The 26,588-nt window shown below is 40.4% G+C and overlaps 1 protein-coding gene across 1 annotated transcript in view; it reads left to right on the top strand.

The window, feature by feature from the left end:
- Positions 1 to 21,301, top strand: part of UTP15 (UTP15 small subunit processome component) — a 1,055,146-nt gene extending 1,033,845 nt beyond the window's left edge. The window contains exon 13 of the mRNA XM_044063945.1: positions 20,533 to 21,301. Within this exon, the coding sequence (XP_043919880.1) occupies positions 20,533 to 20,762 (230 nt within the window). The 3' untranslated portion in view covers positions 20,763 to 21,301. The remainder of the gene's footprint in view (positions 1 to 20,532) is intronic.
- The last annotated feature ends 5,287 nt before the right edge of the window (positions 21,302 to 26,588 follow it).

The following is a 26,588-nucleotide window of genomic DNA, read 5'->3' as shown; positions in this document are numbered from 1 at the left end:
GCTTTTGCACATTTATCAGGACCAAATGACATTCCAATATCATCTAAAAAGTGTTGACAACCTGCAGCTGTGCTTTCAGTTCATCATCTGATGAGTTGTACAGTTTTAAATCATTGACAAAGAGAAGATGGGAAGTCATTAGACTGTTGTTTTCTAGGAGCTAAATTGTAGCCATTGCCTAGGCTGTTAAGTAAACAGCTTAATGGATTAATGGTAAGGCAGAATAGCAACGGTGACAGTCACCCTGGAATATCCCACTTTGAATTTTTATCCCTGGGATAATAAACTGTCCTTTATCATGGCTTAATTCCAAAGTGGTCTGCCATTGTTTCATGGTTACTGTAATGTAGTCAATCAGTGTAGGGTGTATCTTATACATTTTTAAGCACTCTTTTATCCATGAATTTGGGATACTATCAAATGCTTTTTTGTAGTTAATCCATGCCTTACTTAGATTCTTCCCCTCCTTACAGTTCTTCACTGTAACTTTAACAACAAATGATCCTTTGTTCCATATGACTTTCTTTTATTGCCCTTTTGTTCTACTGCCATAATTAAGTTTTCTTCTAAATGTCTGTAAACTCTGTGTCCATTCCCTTGTATAGTTTATACGTCGTCGGAAGACAAGTTATTGGTCTATAATTTTTAGGGTAGCTTGCAGGTTCACTCTTAGCCTAGTACCAACCTATGATCCTATCTGCCCTAGGGCCTATACAAGTCTAGCCATAACAATTCCCTGGCTATTTTTTCCCGCAATATTTACTTCCCTAGACCCCTGTCTACCATGGTGCCTGACATGATCCCCTGGGTGAATTTCCTATCTCCCATCCAGTCGTCAAGGTTCCTTTTGAAGAGGGCCAATGAGGTGTTCTGCTTGACGTGTATGGGCAGTCTATTCCAGAGTCTGGGGAGTCTATGGGAACCTATTCCTCCAGCGTGTTTTGTTCATTAGATCCTTTAGCAAGAGCATTGTTTTTCCTGTTAACAAGTGCTGTGTGTGTTCAGGGTGCCCATGTAAATAGTTCTTACTGATGGCTTAATCCTCGTGCAAAGAAGTTAATACTTTAAGCCAAAAGTTAGGTACCGCATCTGGGCCTGGGGCTTTCCAGTTAGATACTTTTCTCAATTTTCTTTCAGTCTCTCTGGCTGTTGTTTCATCTCATTTCATGTCTTGTACCTTTAAATTTCGTATTCTTTTTTTGCTTCTTCTAGTCATATATTATTATATACTCTATATATAAATAAACACACACATATATATACATATATATATATATTTTTTTTTTTTTATCTGTATGAACAGTATAAACTGATTATACTACCATTATTATATACTTTTTGATAAGGAACTTGTGTTTGAACTCCTATTGTAATTGTCATATGTAGAAATGTATAATTATGTAATATTCCTTGGAGCTTTTCTCCCCAGGTCTCCTTTGAAAACGGGCCTCTGGCCCAGCTGGACATTACCTTTTTATTAAATGTAAATAAATAAAATAAATAAATAATACTATGAGTTCAGAATGAATTTACATATTCTCCAAGATACAAAATCTGGGCTAAGTTAGAATTTATATAGCATAGGAACATGTGCATTTAATTGAAGGTCTTAAAACGCACCTAATAACTATTTCAGATAGTGACAATAATGACTAAAATAAAAACGCAAGGTAATGAAATAAAAATGAGACACTGGCTGGCATTTTTCCACCTGTTGGCTGAAAAGAGAGGAATTTAAGGAATGGGTTTTGGACTTAATTTAGGGGTTACCAGAGACTATAGAAATTTCTTCTGAAAATATAGCTAGGAAGTGGGATAAAATTAAGGTGGAGTTTAAAACTAGGTTGGAAATAAAGGAAAGGGAGATGTGGCTAAGAAGTAACAAGAATTATTTAGAGGGACTGACAAATGTTAGAAGTATTGCAGAATGGGGGAATCTCTCAGAACAAGAAAAGGAGCAACTGCAGAATGCTAAACAAAATAAGGGATTTCCTTGATATGCATAAGTTTAGAAAGTTTGCTATTAAGCAGTTGTTTTTTGGTAATAATTCTAGAGCACAAAAACTTGTAGAGCAACTCAGGCAACAGAAAGTGGAAAGGGCTCTCACCAAGCTTAGGGAACCTTTAACAAGGAAGATAATGAGATCCTGTAGAAGTATTAGAAATATTTCGAAAATGTTATGAAAGTTTGTATAAAGCAGAGAAATATGGAAATCAAGAAATGGTACATATGGAAACATTTATGGAAGAATTAAATATGCCAAGGTTAGAAGTAGACGAGACTCAATTACCAACAGTTAGGCAGGGAAGAGATGAGATAAAAATGTACAACCGATCTACAGGAAAGTCCCCAGGAGTAGATAGTATTCCTGTGGAAGTTTGTAAGCTAGGATGGAAAAAAACTGATAAAGATCTTGAAGGTTTTGTTTAATACTATTTTAAGAGAGGTACCAACATCCTGTAAGAAGGCGGTGGTAATGGTAGTACCTAAGGAGGGTAAAGATCTAAAAGATCCATCGTCATACAGGCCCATTTCAATACTAAACCATGATTATAAAGTGTTTGTGTGTAATGGCTAAAAGAATGGCAAAAGTGATACCAAAATTGATGGATATGGATCACTGTGGTTTTGTGGAGGAGAGGCAAATATTTGACAATATTAGCAGAACATTGATGATCCATAGGGAAGGAGAATGTAAGAAAGTACCACTGTTATTGGTGGGTCTTTATGCAGAGAAAGCATTTGACAGAGTAGACTGGGACTTCATGAGCAAGGCAGTGGAAGTACTTGCTTTCTGTGATACATTTGTAAGGTTGATTAGGAGTATATATGAGGGATCGGAGGCAAAAATTAAAGTGGGTGGGGCCCTCTCTAATAACTTCTGCTTGAGTAGAGGAACAGGCAGGGTTGTCCAATTTTCCCATTTGTTGTTTTCATTATAGTTAGGGCCATTGGCAGAGAAATTAAATGACTCAAATTCAAGGATATAATTGGTATGGTAGTCAGGAAAAGCTGGTTCTGTTTGCAGATAATGATATTTTATATACGTCAAAACCAGAAAGGGAGATTTCATTGTTGTGGAACAGTTTAAGACCATTTCAGATCTTCTCGGATACAAAATTAATGAAGCTAAAACAAAGGCAATAGCAGTGAATTATGTACCGACATACAGATTGGTCCAACAGTATCAATATTTATGGGAATATGATAAAATGAAGTATTTAGGAGTATGAATTAGAAGTGACTGTTGTGGCAGCTAAGGATGTGTGGGAAGAGACTAAACAGAAGACAGTACAATAATTGAGAACGTGAAAACTGTGTTATATGGCTGTGGGGATACTAAGATACAAGCAATTAAAATGTTTTTAGTCCCTTTAGTCTTATACACAGGTCAGGTATATTTTTTATCAACTAGAGGAGAATCTGTGGATAGCAATTAAAAAAGAGCTGAAGGATTTTATCTGAGAACGGAAGACAGCAAGGGTCAAGTGAAATAAGCTGATTCTTCCAATAGAACAAGGTGGACTTGGATTACCCAATTTGAGAGGGTATTTTAGAGCAACACAGTTAAGGCTCTTGTACGTAGCACAAGCAGAAAATAGTAATACAAAGAGGAAACGAATGATGATGCAGGGTGGATGCTCTAGAAATAAGGAGAGATTGAGGTTTTGGATGCAGACTCTTAATGAGAACAAAAATCATGCAGAGTATTATATTCTTAAAATAGCAGGGAGTATTCTCAGTAAACCAGCATGAGAATGGGTAAAAGAGATTCTGCCCATAGGGGGATGACTGTGGTTAGGAATACAGATAGTAGGCAAGAGGGTGCTGGAATTTATTGGACAAATTGGCAAAGGAACCAAGGTATTGGGAGCAAATAACTAGAAAGGGTAATTAATAGAATGGGAAGAGGCCAATAATTTATTTTGACTGCAGGTTAAAGATTGCCTTCCCTATCAAGGACTGGTGTCAGAGTATAGACAAAGAGAAAGAAATAGGGGAGTCCTAAATGAAAAACTAGCACTTGAAGAGTTTGTAATGCAATCTAGAGCAGAAGCTGCTGTTAAAGCAATAATTAGTAGAGGGTATAAAATATTGCTTGGTAATTATAAGAATCAGAGGAGCTTAGAAAGGATTGAGAAGAGAGCTTGGGTAAGCAGTTCACAAAGAGACGATGAGGGGGGATATATGCATGTCTCACACATATGCAACTAAGTCTAGAAGATTTAGAATCTTTGCCTGGAAGTGTTTACACAGGTACTTTTATACCCCAAGTAGACTCCAAAAAATTTTTCATCAGGTGGCTAGAAAATGTTGGAGGTGTGACGGGTGAGAAAGAGGTGACTTTAGAGATTCCCTACGAACCACTCTGTTGGAGATGCTAGGTGAGTGGATTGGATTGACTGGGGAGATTATTTTTTGAGCTATGATACAGAATCATAATTGCCTAGACATAGTAAAGCCTTGCTGATTCCTAGTTATGGTGGCTGCCCAAAAAGCAATTGCTAGAAAATGGAAATCTTAAGTCTAGACCAACTTTACTGGAAGTAGTGAATATAGTAACAGAGTTAAAACAGTTGGAGTTTGGATCTTTAGAAAAGGGACAGAACAAACGACATAGGAAGAAATGGAAATTGTGGGAACAGTATATGCAGAGAAAGGAACAAGTTCTCAGAGGGAGGATTTGAATGAGCCATATAATTCTTAACTGACAGTGTCTGGATAGATTGATGTATAATATTTCCAACTACAGTTGTTTCAGTAGTGTCTGTGATGTATAATGTTCACAACTAAAGCGGTGTCAAATGTTTGTTTTTTATTTATATAAATGTAAGATTGTCTGTCATACATGGTAATTTAATAAAGATGTTTACTGGAGAAAAAAAGCTTAAAACATTTGTTTTGGTGCAGCTGCTGCTGATTTGTTTAAGTCTCTTCAGGATAAGGGCAAGGCCTTGCAGGAACTTAAATATAGTAATTCCAAAGACAAAAGAACATCAACCAGCGGTAGTACTTCCAATATGCGAACTTTAATGAAGGCAAAATGCAAAAAACACGTAATAAAATCAAGCGCTTTCGCCTGGTTCCTACCAGGCTTTGTCAAGATAAAAAAAGTTTAAAACAGTGTCTTAATATATGCTTACAGTAGATCACATGATTTCTAATAAATCAATTAATTAAAACACTTCAATTTAATGGCGTTTTTCTTAAGGAACTATACATCACATTAAATCTACAAAAACTAATACTAGCGTAGTGTCGCAGAGCTACAGTTATCCCACTCCACAAGGGGGGAATCCACCTTGGATCCCGGAAACTACCGTCCCATCAATCTGACAAGCCTTATCTGCAAGGCCATGGCACGTATTATCATGGAACTTATAAACGAAGACATTGGCAACCTTCAAACACTGGACCCCACCCAGTTTGGGTTCGTGAAGGGCCAATCTTGTCTGATGAACCTGATTGACTTTGAATCAGTCTTCAGAGCCATGGACAAGGGTAAGGGGTCCACACAGCCTATCTAGACCTTGCCAAGGACTTTGACACCATCCCCCACTCTGGAATCATAGATAAACTTACTAAGCTGGGCATTAATCCCTACGTCACCCAATGGGTTGCTAACCGGCTTACTGATAGAACCCACACTGTAAAAGTAGCCGACTCTAAATCCAGCTCCAGACAAGTGACAATTGGTGTACCTCAGGGTTCAGTTCTGGGACCGCTCTTGTTTGGCATGTACTTCTCTGAAGTACAGGCCAACACTAAGGGACTCTGGCTAACAAAGTTCACAGATGACTGCAAACTGGGAGCCATTATTGAATCCCCAAATGATGTGGATACTCTACAAAAGGACCTTACAGAAACAGATGCTTGGTGCCAGAGCCATGGGCTCAAGCTCAATGCCAAGAAATGTATAGTTATCCCCTTTGGGAAAAAACAAGTATCCGTGAATTACCATATAGGTGGCAGTACACTAAACACCGAAAGTGTGATAAGAGACTTAGGGACACAGGTGGACAGTGGTCTCCCCTTCGATAACCACATCACCACAACAGTCAGGAAATCCTATGTGGCACACACCATCACTAAGGGCTTTTCATCCAGAAAAAAGGAGGTCATTGTCCCACTGTACTCATCCCTCATTAGACCCATTATAGAATACAACACCTCGTTTGGTATGTACCTCTCAAGACATCTGCAACAACTGGAAAGGCCACAGAAATACCTCACTAAAAGAATCACAGGCCTAAAGCAGATGCCCTATGCTGACCGCCTTAAAAAACTCAATCTATACTCTTTTCGCATCTCATCTACTCAGAGGCGATCTCTGCTTAACATACAAGGCCATATCAAACCCAGAGCTGTTGGACATGCTGCACTTAAAGAAATCCCAATCCCTCAGAGCCACACGCTCCAGGGATCTAAACCTTGTCATCACAATAAACAAAACATGCTGGAGGGATAGGTTCCTGACCCAGAGACTCCCCAGACTCTGGAATAGATTGCCCATACATGTCAAGCAGAGTGCCTCTTTGATCCTCTTCAAAAGGAACCTTGACGAGCGGATGGGAGAAAGGAAATTCAAATTCACCCGGGGATCACGTCAGTTGCCCTGCTAGACAGGGGTCCAGGGAAGTAAATAATGTGGGAAGAAATGGCCAGGGAATTGTTATGTCTAGGCTTGTATAGGCCATAGGGCTGATAGCCTAGTACCAACCTATGAACCACTAGGGCTGTAGCTTCATCTGGTGCTTTTTTTAAGGGTTTGGATACTAACTCTATTCTTGAGGCATCTACCTGGTCTTGTGTGCATAGATTTGCCAAGCACTGTAAGTTGGATGTGATTTCCAGCGCTAGAGCTGACTTTGCTAGGGCAATTCTGTATGGGTAATGGTGGTGGTGATCTGCACCTTTAAAGTCTTTCACCACCTATGGACTCTGGATCTTCCTCTTATAGTTACGAACAACAACAAAATGATGTGGTACCTCAACATACAAGGTCATACCCTCTGTGCCATTTGACAATAATGGCCTGGGAGCTGGCTGTACAGCATTCACTGGCTCATTAGGCGTCATACATCCTGTCAGAGCAAAATGTGACAGACAGATTAAGCAGATCCTGGGTAGACCTGCATGAGTGGCAGTTCAAGGCAATGGTGTTCCAGGATCAAGTCTAGATAAAGGGAACTCCTAGATGAGCTGTTTGCCTCCTTTCAAAAACAGACATGTAGAGAAATTCTTTTCCAGACATCCCTGCTTGGAGGACAGATGCATTTTTGTTCACTTAGATGGGAATATTCCGGTATGCATTTTCACCCTTTCCACTGACTCGCAGGGTACTTCTAAAGGTTCAGAAAGAAATGCCAAAGATGGTTATGGTGCCACCCTGTTTGACCCAGACAGTCTTTGTTCTGCCATCTAATGGTACTGGTCAGTGGCAGTTACCTCAGACTTCTAATATTCTGGATTTGCTCACACAGTCTTGGGGACAACTGGTGCACCCAAACCGGAGCAACTCCAGTTCAGCCTGGATGATTCAGTGTTCTCTCTGTTTAGGTGCTTGTTTCTTGAGGATGTGCAGAAAATGTTAAAAGAAGCCAGAAAACCTGCTACTAGAAAAATCTTATGTTTATAAATCGGTGAGATTTTGTAAGTGGTGCCTAAATTGAGAACAGGGGGTCCCTTGAAGTTAACATCCCTCTGAAGTTGCCATATTTGTGTGACCTACTTCAAAATGGCTTATTGTACGTGTCCATTAAGGTACATTTGGTGGCCATTTTCACTTATCTGCAATGACTCCTCCTCTTTCTTCTTATCTTTTGGTAAAACAGTTCAAGATAGGAGTTTTGCATATGAGACCCCCTCGTAAGTAAATTCCTTCTTTGTGGGATCTCAACTACATTCTGAAAAAATGACCTTATCACATTTTGACCCATCTGCTCAGGCTGATCTGAATTTCTTAATGTGGAAAACTGTTTTGCTTATTGCTCTGACAACTGCAAGGAGAGTATTTGAGCTGCAAGCTCTCACAGTGAGACATCCCTGCCTGATTTTCCATAGGAATAGCGTTGTGTTATGCAGTAACCCCTCTTTCATGCTAAAAGTGGTCTCAGAATTCACTCTCGATCAGCCTGTTAATTTGCCTTTATTCTTCCCAGAACCTAAAAATAACTGAGAGAGAATACTTCATACCTTAGATGTGCACTGGCAGCTCTGGTACTACCTTGAGAGAATGAAACCCTTCAAGAAGGCTGAAAGGCTTTTTATTTCCTACATAAGGGCAAAGAAGGCTCAACCTGTTTTAATGAAAGCATTGGCTGTTGGTTGTCCAGTGGTATTTTTTTTTGTTACACCCATCATGACAATGAGACTGTAGACAAGGTAAAGGACCATTCTATCAGTGGCATATTGGAAATGAATGGGCTCGAAGTATTCTAGAGACAGCAACTTTGTCCTTTGTCCATACCTTTACAAAGCAGTACTTGGTAGATACTTTTCCTATATCCAGAGCAGGCTTCACTAGGACCATTCTCCAGGGCCTCCTGCACCCTTCTCCTTTCTCTTCCCAGGTTGGGTAAGCTTTGGAAATCTACTCGTATGCCAGTAAGGCAGTGTGTATGTTGAACATAGTGCAGTTGTACAAGTCCTCCTTAACTATAACAATACATGTTCATAGAGCACACTACCTTACTGGCAGTACCCGCCACCATCCCCTTTTTTGGATGTACATAGTTTGGTGTTGGAGTTGCCATTGAGTTATGCTCGGCATCCTTTTTAGTTGTGTGTTTTTTGGTTTGGAGCAGTAGGTGTTTGCAAAGCTTGCATTTTCATCTTCTCTTGCTGGACCCCAGAAAACTGAAAGGGTCCTGTCTGTGGTCCTGAAAGCTGTTTGTGTGTTGCAGGTGATTGTCCATCACCCCATAGGATGAGGAGTGGTAATCAGACAGTGGGAGGAGTGCTGAGCTTTGGTAGGCTGTCAGAGAGGGTAGCAGAGCACTATTACCAATATGCCACTAAGGCAGTATGTTCTATGAATGTCTGCTCTTACAGGTAAGTAGGACTTGTGCAACTGTACTTTTTTCTCCTTGTCACAGTTCAGTGGTTCAGCCACATTTTGTTGCAGGAGTCCTGTCAGCTCTCCACTAAGTGGTAGCTCGCTCTTTCAGGCTTGGAGCATGCAGTCTCCTTGTCTGTTACCCTTTCCTTTGTGAAGGACCGAAATCACCTAGGTTCTGCAGCCTGGTTATGGGCACAAGTTAAGTTGATTTCAAATCTGACTGCACTTCTGGGTGTGATTGCTGCCTCCTTTAATATATTTTAGTGTATCTGTGTACATGGGTTTGCTGTAGTCTCTGAAGGGCAGCAAACTTCTGTACATTTGTGGTCCTGCTTGATAACTTGTCCAAGAGCAGGGACCCAAACCAGTGCACTAATCCATTTTGCTTCCTTCCCATCACTTGTGGTGGACCACTTCTGATGATGGTGAATGTCAAAGGAAAAAACAACTTCAAAAAGATCAATACACGGTAGGTTCAGGTTAAGGCACTTTAATTCTTTCAGCAAGGAGACAAAAACGTGCTAATACAGAGTTTGTCTAACTAGAATCAGGAAGTGAAGCCATTCTTATACATTTCTTACAAGACATTGCCTACTAAGCTAACGTAACAAATCACAAGTTCTTACAATGTTATTTCATAGCAGCTGTTTGTCCATGTTTTTCTGCTGACACTATCAAGTTTATGAAAAAACTTCCTAAGAAAAATAACGTGGCCCTGGAGACTACCGGTTAGATATAACTTCTCACTATGTGATGTTGCCATTCAAGGTACTATGGCTAATTCGGGCACAAAGCAAGTACAGATTATAGTTCATTTCTTCAAGCAGTCTTTGTTCAGCTGTATCTATCTTTTTCTGCAGCTATGCATGTTCTCATAACACGAACAGAGCTGATTGTTCAAGTTCAATAACGTTATAGAAAACAGTATTGTTCTATTCATTATTTTCCTGACCTAGCAGATAATCACCTGCTTTTCAGTAAATTTCCAAAAGGCATAAACATGAATTTTGCTGTGCTAGCAAATACTAGGTCAGCGAGCATCTTTGCAGTTTCAGAAAGCATCTCGTAGTTTCATACAAAACTAAGCTGTACATAAAATAGAATGAAATGCGTTAACCCTTTTAGCTTCTAATAAGCACTAAACACATACATTAATACATATTTTTCTGACATTTCCCCCCCGTTAATACTTTTTATTCTATTTTCAAAAGCATAAACAGTTTGCTTCTTCTCCTAACCTCTTCCGTTCAGGATTTGCAGGTGAGAGTCATTCAGTTTAAACTTATGAAAGTGTTTCATTTTTCAACAGTTCTTCAAATTCTGTACTTTGATACAAAGTCTCAGAAACTGACATGTCTATAAAATCTTTAATTAATCTTTTCATGCAGGGAATACCACAACAAACACACACTCCTAATAGGAGTAATCCCACACAGATGGCAATCAGGATGTTCATTAGGATGGTACCCCACCCCCCAAACAAATTCTGGAAAAAATCCGTATGGGGGTTTGGGCCTGGTTTGGTCATGGCCGACACTTACTGAATTACCTCAAGGTGGTTGTTTATCTCGTGCTGGTTGTCAGGAATATACGAACAGCACTCCTCTTTTATTAAAGCGCAAGTACCGCATTTCGTCACTAGGGTGAAGTCAAGAGCCATGCGACTTTGAAGCACCACAGTTCTCATAGCATTCAGTTCATCAGTTACTAATTCGAGAGCAAAAAAAGTTGCATTGCTCATTACTTCGAGAAGTTTGGACAGCTTTCTCAGCTCCCAAATTGATTTTACTGTGCCATGTGCAGGAGCAATACCTGCCCACGATATAATAGTGTCACTGAAGTCCATGTGTGTCAGTTTATCTTTGTTTTTTACGGAGTTATGGTTTCTCCAACCTTCTTCGATTCGTCCCACTGGATTCTCAGGTTTCTTGATTGGATTTCCAGGTTTCTTGGTGACTTCTCTGACATTTCGAATTCTTCCCTGAGGCAAAACAGCAGTATGTCGTATGGCCGGAACCAGGTAACCCAAAAAACAACTGCTGGACCAATTCTCAGGTAACCATTTGTATGCTTTTTTCCCACACACAAAATAACAATCCTCTACTTTAGTATTAATATATACTTGCCCTGCATGAAACATTTTTCTATCAATGATAGATAGCTGCTTAAAAAGAACAGGATTATGTTGTACTTCATTAACTGTTTTGTGCATTGATTCAAGAAATGGGTCATAGTTTGTATCACAAATAGAACCTGCATTATTAGCTTTGGTATAACATTTGTAAGGAACAGTCGCATTACAATTGCTCCAATCCATCTGAACAGTATCATTTTTGTAAAAGCATGCAATTCCCTTTTGTGTAACAGGCAGGTACAATGCTATTTTGTCTTGTGATTTTACAGTCGTAGTATCAAAAATCAAATTTTCCCAGGTCTTATTGACCCCTAGGGGGACAGCAGTCATTAATAATCCCCCGTATGCTGTTGGTATAGCTGTACAAACCCAACAATTTGAAACATTAAACGTCTCAGCATACACGTTTGATAGCTTGGTAAGTGTTAAAGTTTGGATGCCAGTCTATGAGTAACGCATCACGTTTATTCAGTTCAGCTCATGTGGCTGGAAAAAGGAAAGGCCACAGCAAAAAGATTATTGTTATCAGTATAGCTAACAGAATGATCATGCAATACTTCTGAGGTTGTTCTGCATTCCTATTTGCTCTATATCTGGTCATTTTGTTTTTGTTGTGTAACAGTAACAAGTTTTTTGTCCAATTCAAAGTTTTTAACCACTTTACAGAGTGTCAGATGAATCCAGGATGCTCATTCTGCGATCTTGACTGCAGTGGGTGTTGACAGTAGCACTTGGTATGGCCCTTCCCACTTTGGTGACGTCCAATTCTTTTTCTTAATGGTCTTCACCCAGACCCACGTGCCTGGGACTACTGCTGCTTCCGTTGGTCTGGTTTGTTCTTTATCTGAAACAGAACTCAACTGCAAAAGTTGTTTATTACTTAGAAGTCTTCTCATATATTCTGCGTGTGAACTGTCGGCCTCCTGGTCTGCAGGCATGAGAGGTTTCCACTGAGGTATATAATATACCCTCCCAAATAATTTTTCAAAGGGAGTTAACCCCTTTGCATTTGGAACAGTTCTCATGCTCAACAGTGCCAGAGGCAGCAGTACACCCAATTTTTTTGTGTCTCACTAATTAACTTCCTAAGTTTACTTTTCAAAACCCCATTATGCCTCTCTACTAGTCCTGCAGATTGTGGATGATATGCACAATGGTTTTTCAAAGAAATTCTGAAATATCGGCTCAACTGTTGTATAGTTTGATTTACAAAGTGTGTGCCATTGTCACTGTAGATCTTTTCCGGTATGCCAAATCTAGGAATAATTTCCCTAACAAGAATTTTTGCAACAGTAGCTGCATCTGGATTTTTAGTCTGAAAAGCTTCCATCCATTTGGAAAACATATCTATAATGACAAGACAATACTTCTTATTTTCACATTTGTTCAGTTCTATGAAATCCATACAGATAGTATGGAATGGGTACGGTGGTGCAGGGAAACTCCTTTGCTTAGGCTTCAACGCCCCTTGTGCATGATGCTTATTACAAACATGACATGTCGCACAAAAATTTTTAGTGTAGTTTATAAATCCATATGTTGTGATCACTCGATTCACTAACTGTACCATCCCCCCTGTTGAGACATGGCACTGCCCATGGCTCAACAAAGCTGCATATCTAAACAAATTAGACTAAATCGGTTTTCCTTCTTTGGAGATGTACAGCCCTTTCTCAAGAATTGCTACTCGTTTTATCCACTTCTGTTTTTCTATTTTTGTAGTAAGTGTCTGCATTGTTTTCAACATTTCTTAATCTAAAATCTCATAAGGTTGTAATTCCTCACTCAAAAGAAATACTTCTGAAGCTGCCTGCTTTGCAGCTGTATCAGCTCTCGCATTACCTTTTGAAATCCTGTCCTGTTGCTTGGTATGAGCTACGCATTTACAAATAGCTACTTCTGATTTAACTGAATAGATTCTAATAAATCTAAAATAAACTACGCATGATTAATCAGTTTGCCAGTAGATGTTATCATTCCTCTATTCTTCCACTGTTGCGCAAAAACATGTACAGTAGAAAAAGCATACTGGCCATCAGTAAAAATGTTTACACATTTACCCTTTGCCAAGGTACATGCCCGTGTCAAGGCAATCAATTCTGCTTGTGCAGATACGTTGTGTGGTAAAGATTTTTCTTCTAAAATCTCAGTATCAGAAACTACTGCATACCCTACTAGGTTCTGCCCTGTAGGACCCCTTCTTCATGAGCCGTCCACGTAATATGTCACCTCGGCATCATCCAAGGGAACGTCTGTTAGATCTTTTCTAGGCAGTGTCTTTTGCTCAATTTCCTGCAGGCAGCTATGTGGTGTGCCGTCCGCAGGGGTTGGGAGCAAGGTAGACGGATTCAAAGTTGTATGTCATTCTATTGTAATATGAGGTTGGCTCAACAGTATAGTCATACAGGAAAGATGTCTAGAAGGAGAAAGATATGCTACTTTTTCTTGCAGTAAAATAATCGCGACTACATGAGGCACTCTCAATGTGAGAGGGTGGAACAACACTACTGAGGCTGAAGCCTGTGCTGCCATTGCAGCTGCGACTACTGCTTGTACACAGTGGGGCAGGGATCGTGCCACTTGGTCCAGCTGTGATGAATAGTAAGCTATGGGGCGTTGTTTGTCCCCATGTTGCTGTGTTAACACTGATGTCGTATAACCTTGCTTACAGTCTACAGTTTGAAAAAAGCGTTTGATAGTTTGGTAATCCTAAAACTAATGAGGATGCTATCAATTGTTTTAGCTTGCAGAAAGCTGATTCTGCTTCTGGTGCCCATTGTAATAAATCTTGTGCTGCCATAGGCTTCTTGTATATCAAGTTGGTCAGTGGAGCAGATTCCAAGGCACAGTTTGGAATCCAACTCCGACAGAAATTAGTCGTACCCAGGAAGGACATCATTTCCTTCTTGGTAGTTGGTTTGGGTGCTTGTAAAATTGCTATTTTTCTATCTTCATCTAATGTTCTGCCTTCTTTGGATATTACATATCCCAGGTATTTAACCTGCTTCTTCCAAAGCTGCAATTTGTTCTTGTTTACTTTATGTCCTTGGATGGCTAAAAAATGTAATAATGCTATGGTATCTTCTCTGCATTCTTGCTGGGTGGGGGCTGCCAGCAGGATGTCATCTACATATCTGACTGCCTCTCGGTGGGGTAAATCCCGCCAAGTTGCTTGCCATTTTCTTGTGATAATATTGTTGGACTTTCACAATATCCCTGTGGGTAGTCACGTGTATGTATACCTTTTCCCCTGAAATGTGAATGCAAACCAGTGTTGGCTGTCAGGGTGTATCGGTATCGAAAAGAACGCATTGCTAATGTCTACCACAGAAAAATATTTCTGTTGAGGCTTTAAATCATTCAATAGGGTGTGTGGATCTGGCACCGTAGATGCTCTAGGTTTTACTGCATCATTTACAGCTTGTAAATCTTGGACCGTACGCCATTCTCAGTTTGCTTTCCTGACAGGAAATAAGGGTGTGTTACATGGTGAATTGGGAGATTCTACCAGTACTCCTTCCTTAAGTAAAGCTGCTGTTATAGGTTTGATTCCTACTTCTGCATCTTTCCTTAAGGGATACTGTCTCTTCTGTGGTCTAAATGCTGATTTTAGCGTGATAGTAACTGGTCCTGCTGTATGAATGAGTCCTACATCTGATTTCCCTGTTGACCAGAGAGTTTCTGGTATGCTTCGTAAGGCACTCTCTTCCTCTTCTAGTAAGAGTGCTAATCAGCTGTCCTTGCTTGACTGCAAGTGTACAGCTGGGTTTGTCTGTGTTATCCAATTTAACTTCTGCTTCTGTACTCCCTGTTCTGACAGTTCTAACTCTGTCTGTTTTTCCCACCTTGTGACTTTTTCTCCTAGGTCTGCCCATTTCACATTCTTGTCCTTAGTCAAACTAACATGTGGTAATCGATTAGATTTATAAAGTGCAAAGAATTCCTGGGGCAATGAACAGCTAACTACACTGTTCCCTTCTGTGTCCCAGTACAGATTACGTAATACTAATCTGTTTGCATGGTTTCTAAACAGTTCTTGCTCATATGCCTTATCAGGTCCTGGTGTGCTACAATAATACAGAGTACAGTGCAACAAATGCTGTTTATCAGTGTCAAGGGAGGGGGACTTACTGATGGCTACATTCATCAGCTCTTCGGTTACTGCCCCTGGACCAGTTGTGACCAAGTCCTGGCTGTACCAATAAAATGTTTTGCCCTCCGGTCGCACTACAAAAGTATCCATTTGTCGTTGTGCTTCCATACCCTGCATAGTTGGAACTACTGCTATGCCAAATATCTGCATAAGAGCTCTGCCCAAAAGGTTTACTGGGCATTTTGCAGAAACAACAATTTTGCTTTTCTGGGTCATCCCTGAAACAGGATCAGTTATTGCTGTGTTATGGGAGAGTGGCTCCCGATACATCTGTCCATTAGCTGCTTTCACTAATGTGTAATCGAGTGATTCTGAATTTTCTGGTAGTTTGGAAGGATGTATCAGGGTCCGCGATGCCCCTGAGTCACACAGAAATTTAACTTCCCTCCCCTCCACCAGAAGTGTAACTTCCGGTTTCGTATCTACTAAGTAGAGCTCTAGGCTCAATAATGCTAAGTCTAAAATTTCACTTTCTTCACTATCCGTGATTTCCTGCACTTCCTCTATTTCTTCTGTCACATTCTCTACTCCCTCTATCACACTTGCATTTGTCTTTTCTTGGTTATTCCCTTCTAGTGATTCTTGACTATCATATAGTCAGTCCTCACCCTCCTTATCTTCCATGGCTACCTTCTTGTTTTGCTTGCAATCCCTTGCTAAATGTCCCTTTTTTCCGCACTTAAAACATTCACCCCTTTTCTTTCTCTCCTCCTCTGATCGCTTATCAGATTGTTTGTTTCCCTGGGCATTTTTCTTGCCCTTTTTCCCCGGACTGTACTACATACATACGTTCCATACATACGGGGAATCGTGTTTGGTCTTCGGGTATCTGCATTCCACAATGGTTATTAAAACACTCTAATAATCTAGCATAATATCTGTCAACAGTTTCACCTTCTTGTTGGATGCATTGATTAATGCAAGTCCAGTCTGCCCTAGGCTTCCATTTCTCAGAGATTCGGTCTGTAAGACCTTTTACTCTGTTATCCAGCTCTGCGTTGCTATGTGGGAGTGGCTTGTGTTCTGCGTCACGGGGATTCCATTTGCCACTGATCATGTGCCAATCTGGACCTACGATTTGTCTAACTACTTTTTCTACTTCTTCTCCATTTAAGTGATAACTTAACCTCATGCCTTATAAGTCTTCTAAGAATTTTCTAAAATTAACTTTTGGATGGGGAATTCCCTCCGTGGCTTTCCGGATGTCTTCCGGTGTCCATGGTCTATATACCAGGAGAGTTGGGTCCTGCCCTTCCTGTCCTGCCTGAGGATTTGGTACTTCTATGAGCGGACATATCTCTTCTTCACTCATAGCTCGTGAATTTTTGTTCATTTGATATAACTCAATATCCCGTCTAAAGTTACGTGTTCGAGGCCTAGTCTCGACGGGATCTCTGACAAGCGGTCTTGGCTTCGCGGGGACAGCCGGGTATAGCAGAGGTGGACCAGCTTGTCCACTTGCTTCATATTCTGGTAAGGAAAGCGGAGGGGGCGGAGGGGCTGATGCTATTACCAAACTATTGTCCTCTTTATCTAGATACATTGCTTTTGAATTATTACTCTTTTGCTCCCTACGGTTTGCTTCCTCAATCCACCTATGTGCCTGAGGAATGACCAATTGACGTTGCTTTTTTACCTGACCTTTTGCGTCAGTTTTAAGCTGTTTGACAAGTTTAATAAGTGAGGATTTTTCTAATTTGCCATCAAATTCATATTTATTAACCCATTTTGTATAGTACCTAACATTGTCGGCATGCTGTAATTGCATATATTTTGCATCTTCAGTCAACGGCGGATCTTGGGATCTTTTTGTCCACTTATTTCCCATATTGTTCTAACTGTTAAAATGTTACGTAACCCTTCTTATTTTACATGGTACCACGATTTCTCTTTTTCACAGTTTATCTAGAATAACTGCCTTACCTATTCTGTTTCCCTGATCTATGACAAGACTGCAATCTTCCTGTCCCTGACTTGTACAAGAAAAATCTCCTGACAGACAATGCAAATCAAGTCCCTGATCTTAAACCGAAAAAAGGTAAATCTCACCTTACCTGAGCCTCCGTGATTGATCGTCTGGTTCGAGGTAAACCCGCCCTTCAGTCACAGATCAGAAAGTGTCTGGCCTCTTTTGCACGACAATTCAGTTGGAGGTCTTTTCAAATAAGAAGAACCGATGTGGTTTCTTCCCCGTACGGTTTCACGCCACCTGGCCTGTCTGATCCGGGCGAAGTGGAGGTTTCCAGTCCGAAGGACCAATCTGTCAAAGGAAAAAACAACTTCAAAAAGATCAATACACGGCAGGTTCAGGTTAAGGCACTTTAATTCTTGCAGCAAGGAGACAAAAACGTGCTAATACAGAGTTTGTCAAACTAGAATCAGGAAGTGAAGCCATTCTTATACATTTCTTACAAGACATTGCCTACTAAGCTGACGTAACAAATCACAAGTTCTTACAATATTATTTCATAGTAGCTGTTTGTCCATGATATTCTGCTGACACTATCAAGTTTATGAAAAAATGTCCTAAGAAAAATAACGTGGCCTTGGAGACCACCGGTTAGATACAACTTCTCACTATGTGATGTTACCATTCAAGGTACTATGGCTAATTCGAGCACAAAGCAAGTACAGATTATAGTTCATTTCTTCAAGCAGTCTTTGTTCAACTGTATCTATCTTTTTCTGCAGCTGTGCATGTTCTCATAACACGAACAGAGCTGATTGTTCAAGTTCAGTAACGTTATAGAAAACAGTATTGTTCTATTCATTATTTTCCTGACCTAGCAGATAATCACCTGCTTCTCAGTAAATTTCCAAAAGGCATAAACATGAATTTTGCTGTGCTAGCAAATACTAGGTCAGAGAGCATCTTGCAGTTTCAGAAAGCATCTTGTAGTTTCATACAAAACTAAGCTGTACATAAAATAGAATGAAATGTGTTAACCCTTTTAGCTTCTAATAAGCACTAAACACATACATTAATACATATTTTTCTGACAGTGAGAGGCAACCTTTACCCCTTAGATTCATTAGCCTTGAAGGATGAACTAAGGGCCCATCTGATGGCATCATTGAGGTGTGTAGTGTGAGATCTTTTAAGTCGAGAGCATGTGGTCATTTCTGTTTGTGGTAAGCTTTTGTTTGCCCGGAATCTTGTTTACCATTGGACCTTGAGCATCAGCAATTTCATTCTTATGAATGAAAACATACTGGTGATTGCTCAGAGTTCTGCATGCAGCCCCTTTGTGGGGAGGGGACATCAAACACCTTATATGGGGCACTCCAGAGAGCATTCCTGCTATGCATTACTGAACTTCCTTCTCCTTCTGAGGAAGCAAATTCGAAGGGGGAATTGGGATTGCCTTTTCCCTATTGGCTTGTGCAGTCCTGTCATCTTGCTGCTTCCGCTTCTCATTGTACAGTTTAGGAGCAAATTTTATTCTTGCTCACAGCTTTTTTTGATGGCCAAAAAGGTGGAATTCCTTGTCTTGAAATTTGGCAGTACTGAAGCTCTACCACACTGAACATACCAGGGATGTTTCCTTTGTTAGGGTGGCAGCTAGTCTTCACCTTGATTCTTGACCCCAGTCATTTTTTCTTCTGACTCTAATGGCCTTTCTGTTGGATTTTAGGAATAGGTGCCTTCTACTTAGAGTTCCAGATAGGTACTGTTCTCCATTTGGATGGAGCTGTACTTTGTATCTCTGCAACTGTTTTGCTGGGAGGTATGCTTGTCATTCTAGTGACCTCTTTGCTTAATCTTTGTCTCCTTCTTTGGTTATTGGACCGGTTTCTGCCCTTGGTTCTCGGCAGAAGGTAAGATTGAGGCCTGTCTCTGTAGCTGGTCAGTCAGTTCCTTTGGGGTTTGGATCTCTCCCTTTAATGATCTCTCCCCTTTAGAGAACTTGGATCCCCTGTTCAGCAGGCTTTCTTGTCTGCTGCTGGGTCTCTATCTGGTGATGTAGAGTTCGTCCATCCCAGTGTTTCAGGTTCATGGTGGAGAGAAATGTTTTTGCCCATTCTGCGATCAGGCAAGTTGAGAAGGGTGAGTTGTTCTGAGCAGACCAGCCAGACGCATCATATTTGCTGCCTTAAATGATGGGGGATTTTTTTTATCCCCTAATTGGGTAGAGCTACTGGCATCATGCACATTACTGCGTGTAGTAGTATCAGCTGCTGCCCCACCCTTCTTTGTCAAATTGTAATGGCTGTGTATGTAATTGTCGCTGCCTCCATCCACTGGGAAATGTCAGATTATTGACAGAAGACACTCCCCTACCCCCCACCCCCACTTGGTGTGCCAAAAGAAAGCTTGCCCTTCCCACTCACCCACCTCCTTCCAGCACCACAACTTTTTTTGTGGCTGGTACTTATTTTGCAGGGGATTAGTGGCTAGAGTGTAAGCAAGTGGTTATGGTTGGGGGAGACATTTCTGCAGCTGGTGTGACATCACTACGTTTCCCATGAATTAGAACTGGACAAAGGTTCTGATAGAGTGGCTGTGCAACCAAGGATGGTTCTTTTTTTTAAATCGGCTATTAAAATATGAACATATAATACTCCCCTTCCCAATTGCTGTTTATTTTCAAAATATGTATAGTAAATTATTTGTATTGCTTTAAATAAGCACAGGATTTGATTTGTTTGGCTTAAGACAGATTATGGCTTTATTTTGTGTTTTATCATTTTGAATGTTTTAAAAGTTTCTGTCACTAAATGAATACAAGAGATATTTAAAGCTACTTTGTTATATGACATTTTTGCTGTTAATATTTGATATTTGTTTAGCAACCATGATGTTTCATCAGATTTTTACCATGATTTTCATCTATTTTGCCCTTTTCCTCCATCATCCAATTTATCCTTCAATGTCTTTTTTGCCTTTTATTAGTGGTGTATGTAGTCTTGTATTGACAACTATGTTTTCCTTACTTTGAGACTCTGGTTTTCTACTTGCCTTTACTGCTTCTTTCTAATTTAATAGATGTTCTGTTTTTCTCCTTCTGTATTCCTTACTTTTTCCTAATTTCTGTATTGTCTTTCCTAACTGCTGATGGTACTGTATCGTACTGACTTCTTGCATGAAACAAATTTTGATTTTGATTCAAGTATTTAAAAGCTCATTCTTTGTAGACTTTTTGGCTTCCGTATTTTAATTTTTCTTTTTTTCCTCCTTTTAGATATCTATTTTCCAGTGATTGGACAGTCATCTGTGATTGATAGGCATTTTGTAAAGCTTCAGGAGCTCATAGAGAGAGAACTAGATTACCAAGGAGAGTTGATGGAGGTGTTGGGTATGCTGGACACATTGTTTGCCACAATGACATCGAAGAAGGAGTTATTAGAACCAGAGAACACAGCTAACAACGTTTTAAAACAGCAACAGACTGAAAGCATGGTCACTACCTGACATATTCCACTTATGAGGTGTTACATTAGGCTGAACATTGAAAACGCTTAAAATAATTAATGGCCATCTGAGCTGACTTGCTGGAAATGGTAACTTCTTCACCATGCTGACAAAGGAACTGTTCTTGCCCAGTGTTTTTTTTCCTTGACATGGAGGAAATATTTCGTAATAAGAACATCCATCCATGTAGTCATTCTGTGACCCAAAAAAGGAACTAGGAAATAATGCAGCTACTGTTAAACAGAATGAATAATAGTGTTTTTTTCCAGAAATAATTCAGATTATACTGCATAAATGTTACAGATGTACATATTAATTTGAAAATTGCAGTATATCTGCTGTTAGCTTCGCAGACTTCAACATTTTTGTTAAATTTTGGAAAGACTCAGAACTTTTGTTAGATTTTAAAAAATTGACACATAGCCTATAACAGACCTTGAAAAGCAATTTTTATCAGGCAGTGCTTAATGAGTTTGTATGTCTCATGTAAATCATCCTTGGTGATTGAAGTGTTGGTAAACCTGGTTTTCTGAAAGATGGATAGAGACAGTATTTTATTTCTTAACTGGTTAAGTGGACTAGTTGTCCAGAAGACTTTATGGACACTGGACCAGAGGTTCTCTAGGTTCAAGATTTTTACTTAGGGGATCTATGTACAAGGCTGCAAGTACAGATATGAAGTGGCTGACAGTATTGGCCAAGAGTGACAATGCGCATGTAAAATAGAGTATAACTATTACTGCAGGTAAAGTCGCACTTTAAACTCTGAGAAAATGAGTACAATACTATGATAGATAATGAGAGGTAACTGACCAAGGTAATGCAGGCAGCTTTTCACAGGGTTATTTTTTGCCCCCAGCCGTGTTTAGAATTAGAATTTCAGAAAATCAGGAGGTACTACTGAGGTCAGTTGTGTAGATGTTTTCTTAGAGAGCAGACTTAGATAAATGATTGAAGAGCTAAGTTAGGTAGCATGGTGTCTCGTATGTAAGATGCTTTACTGACTGGGGTACAGGTTTCAATCCTAACTTTGGTCATGCTATAGGATTGTTTGTTTTTCCAAGTATATATGGGGTTTATCCAACTATGTTTTGTCCCCACCTCTCAAAACATGCTAGTTGGTTGGATATTCTAATGTTATTTGTAAACTTTGTATTTACCCTTGCTCTTAGGACTTGTTTTATGGCTGAAAGTGGCCCATGGACTAGGCCACTCACTTGGTTAAATGTAAAGTTAGGTAAGGAAAGAGTAGGGTTATAGTAAGCTATGTAATGAAAATTCTGGATTATTCATAGTGCAGTATTTATTTTGTGCATTAATTATTGGATGAACTTTTACCACATTTTGCAGGCCTAAAAATTATGCAGTTACGTAATAAGCAGATATTGATAGTATGTCACTTAAGATGTACACTTAATTGTAAGGCAGCAGTGTTTGGTTTTATCTGTGATGTTAAGATTGCGCCTGTTTAATTTTTGAAGTAGGAGTGTGTCTGGATATACATCATGCTTGAGTATCTAATTCTGTTAAACTATGGCTTCTGTAGCAGAAAGTTTCTTCCTTGAAGGATTTTTTTTCCTAGATGGTGGTCCCCCACTTTTAAGAGTTATTGAACTTGAGACACTACTTCTAATAAAATTTGCCTACTTTTATATCCCTTGGTTTTTGGTTGGTATAGTGTGTGTGTTTGGGGTTGCCCTCTAAGCCCCCCCCCCCCCATGAGCCCAGCCCAGTTGCTTCCCAAGCCCATTTCTCAGTGAGGGCAAGAATGGGTCTGGTGAGGTTTCATGAAAGCAGCCATGTTGATCTTTGTGACTTTGCATCCTAGCAGGTATGTGTATGACCCTAACCCTGGCCCTGGTAGACAGTATGTGCAACTGCATCACAGCAAAGGCATCATGTCCCCTTCCATGACATATAAATGCTTCCACACAGGTATGCAGGGCTATATCACTGGCTTAGGATCACTAAGTTCATGTTCCTCTGGTCCCATGGCTAGTTTGGGTTGATTGAGAACACCATTTTCCTTCCCACTAAGATGGGCTTGAGCCAGTGTAAGTCAATCTTTGCCAGCCTCCTTTGTCTGTCATTGCCATCTCATGAGATGCAGTTCATACTCTATTATCTGACTCAGTCAGGGCTTTTATCCCTATTCACCATTCAGCCTGGAGCTTTTGATTTATTGACAGAGAAATCATTACTGGGGTTGGTGCTTGGTCTTGTAATACAGAGCTCAGGAGTAAACTGTATTTTTAGTATGGAGCTGATTTGGGCTGTCTGGTAGGTTATGGTAGCCTTATGCAAGGTCTGAAAGTAAATGCAGGTGTTCTGTTGCCAGTTGTTGACAGAAGCCTTTACTACTGTGCTGGCTCTGGTATTAAATTAAGTTTGCTGATTTCCGGTGTTAACTGTTGAGCCATCTACTTGTCAAGGAAGGTCAGAGTCCTTTTGGGCAAATCATATAACCATACTGTTAGCTTCTGTTTCCTTTAGCCAAAAAGAATGCTTGTGAGATAACAGGAACTCTGCTCCAGTTATTGTAAAGAGTAAGGGATGCACATGGGGTGACCGTAATCCTAAGTCTTAGAAATATATTACTTTTTGAGTGACTGGCTCATTTTACACTGGAAACAGCCTGTCCAAGAACTGGTAGGGATTTGGAGAGTCACAAAGATTAGCAACTTTGTTTTGAGAAACTTTACATTTAGTTTATTACTGTAGAACACTTGACCAGACCATGGTAACTGCTAAGCAGCTGTGGTGATGGATAACTATGAGGAAGTAGCCAGATCACCCACACAAAGAAAGGCATTCGTTCTTGGATATTCAAAGTTAGGTCATTGATAAAAATAGGACAAAGCCTTTGGAAGCCCCTGTTATGACATTTGTGTTGGCAGGTACAGTGTTAGATATCTAAAACCTAAAGATTCTGCTGCTAGGAAAGCAGTTTTGACTGCTGTATTAGCACCCAAGATTCAACATGTGGTGATAGTTGATCATGTTAAGTGTTTTTTTTCGTTAGGCCTGAGAAGATTTCTCTAGTGAGGAATGCATTGACTCCCCCTGCAGGATTTGTTCGGTATGCCCCAGTAGAGCTTTTTGGATTGTGGCCAGGCTTTACAGATGCATTGTTGTAGTCCCTTTGCTTTATTGTATCTTCTTGTGGGAGTAGCAAGGACTTCCAGCATTTGAAATCTTTCATCAGAAGTTTGTAGTCTTTATTTTGGTTTTGCAATATTACTGAAGTACTCCACAAAATGTACAGAGTGTAGGGTGCTGATGCCTTTAGGCTTATGAAGGGAGAGCACAATGTAGTTGTGGATGTGTGCAATGAACACTAGGTCTTTTGTTTGTGGTTTGATAGACATGCTACTTGTCTGACAAATGCATCTGACCCCCCCCCCAAAAAAAAAATACAAGCCACTGAGTGCCATTTTTACTAAGTTTAGTTTAATTGTGCTCATTATGATTCATAGTATTCAGAGATACTGTATGCTAACTTTGCAGTAATGTAGGCACTGATTAGGTTTCTTTGTAAGTTCCACAGATGATGTCCCTGAGGTTCACTAGGATGTCAGAAAAAGTGAATAACTGTTTAACTTGGGAAACAAATACCTCTTCTTCCTTCTCAGCATGCCTCCTACTACCGGCCTCTTCAGCATGGCTGAATCTGATGACTGACTGAAATTCCTGCCTACAGTTTCCCGGATTTATCAGATACTATTCTCCGTATGTATCTGCTCCTGCGTGGGAGCTGCTGCCCCCCTGCATCCATGTCAATTAAGCCTTTGCCAGGGGCTAAGCAGCTAAATCTTCCAAGGCCGCCTGCTCAAAGCCCCCCTCTCACAGGCCTAGCTCTAGTACTCAAATGCTTAGTCTCACCCTGGGCCTCTCCTCCTCCAGAGAAAGAAGAAGAGGCCACCAGAAGAACCCCAGTGCTGATTACTCTACTACCTCATCAGAATCAGAAGAAAAATAAAAACCTTCCTGCCCTTATTCTCCATATGAGGACTCTGATGCAGAAGACTCCCATTCCTTCTGCCTCTCTCCTGAGGAATTTTCCTTTGAAAGCCACAGCCTTAGCCACAGGCCTTTAGCCCATACCTCCAGTACTTGGATGATGCATTTAATGATGCTTACTGCTCCTGATTCCTCCCCCTGCTAAGCCCGACCCGACAGATACTACAGGGTTCGAACACACATAATCACTTGTATAAAGGCCTTTGCAGATCCTGAAACCTCTTCACAGGGCCCCCAAGCCCAAGCAGCTACCTCAAAAAAAAACACTCCCCTGAAGGGAATCTAGGGCCTTGGAGAGATGGGGTAAAAAGTTTATACTTCTGCAACTCTTAGCCTTAAACTGTTAATTCCACAATTCCACATATTTCAGGTTCATTCAGTATCAGTTATATAAAATCTAAAGTTAAACCAAACCTTTTAGACCTAAAGTCTCTTCAGGAAGGAATTGGTACATAACATACAGCAGGTCAGTAATCATTCAAAAAAATAAAGGATGCATGCACTGGAGGCCTCCCTCCTCCTCCCCTTTATGACTGGTACAGTGATCAGAAGGCATGCATAAAGAAAAAGAGCAGTCCTTACCAGACCATGTAAAATCAAAGCTCCTAGATGCTCCCATGGATACACAAATTTTTTGGCTCTCCTGCACAGCAAAGTGCTTAAGAAGGGAAGAGAAAGCAAAAATAGCAGCAGAAATCCCAGAGGGAGGTACAGAGGACGCCAGTGGCAGCCTAACAACTGACTAAAATATGCTGCAGGTGCGCCCAGACCACTACCACAGACAATCACAAACTACAGTGTTTTGAAGCTGAACCAGCCAACAGGAGGAAGCACCCTTAAGCACCCTTGGGCAGCCTTAGCTAGCCTCTTTTCTTGCATTACTATTTACAAAATGATCTTTACAAATGGATTTTGACAATAGACAAAAGGTCACGGTTTCACTTCCATACTCTACCAAGGAAGAGGAATGCCAAACCTACCTCCAAATCAAATGGCAAGACAACTTAAAAGGCAGAAAAAGGTACCATCTATATGGAAGGCAAGGATTTGGGCTCCCAGACTTTCCTCCTGCAGCCAGGAAAAAAAGGAAGAGACCTATTCTAGACCCTGTCCAAGACTGAACACATACCTCATTGTCCCAAAATTTCAAAATGCTGACTCTACAGCAGCTTCTTCCATGCTGGGCAAAGGAGTCTTGGCTGGTAACTCTAGATCTCAGGATCAGAGCATTATCAATTCTCAGCATTGCCTTTTGGCTTATCTACTGACTTGAAAAGGGTCATTCATCTATCACGGATACGGGGATACACAGTCAAAGTCAACAAGTCAAAGCTCCCAAAGAGCCATCCCAAATTTTTTCAGAACTGGACACATCAACACATCATCAAAAATAATCCTCACAAAAAAAAAAAAAGGGCACCACCTTCCACTCTACTTCATGGCATTAACAGAACCAGCTTACAGCAGCAAGGAAAAGGTCCAAGCTCCTTGGTTACACACTGCATTGCATTAATTTTGATCCATGCCAGACTGCATAAAGGGAAGTTGCAATGGTACCTCAGGAATTTATGGTCTCAGCACAAGCAAACATACAGCTCAGGCAGGCAATGTTGTGCCGAAGAAAAAAACATACTAGCACATCTTAAGCAGGAGACTACCACGGATGCCACCGAAATGATGCTGCATCAGACATCTTCAAATCCATCACAAGGAAATGGGGACTACCAGAAATCCCACCCAATTGGAGGATTGGACTCTCTATCTTTCAGTTGGGAAAACCTGACTGCATATGCATTCCACCTCTTC

The sequence above is a fragment of the Protopterus annectens genome, chromosome 2.part2 (genome assembly GCF_019279795.1).
Source record: "Protopterus annectens isolate FY-2018-M chromosome 2.part2, PAN1.0, whole genome shotgun sequence".
NCBI classification, from domain to species: Eukaryota; Metazoa; Chordata; order Ceratodontiformes; family Protopteridae; genus Protopterus; species Protopterus annectens.
Note: the sequence above shows the minus strand (reverse complement) of the source record. Positions and strands in the feature narration are given on the sequence as shown.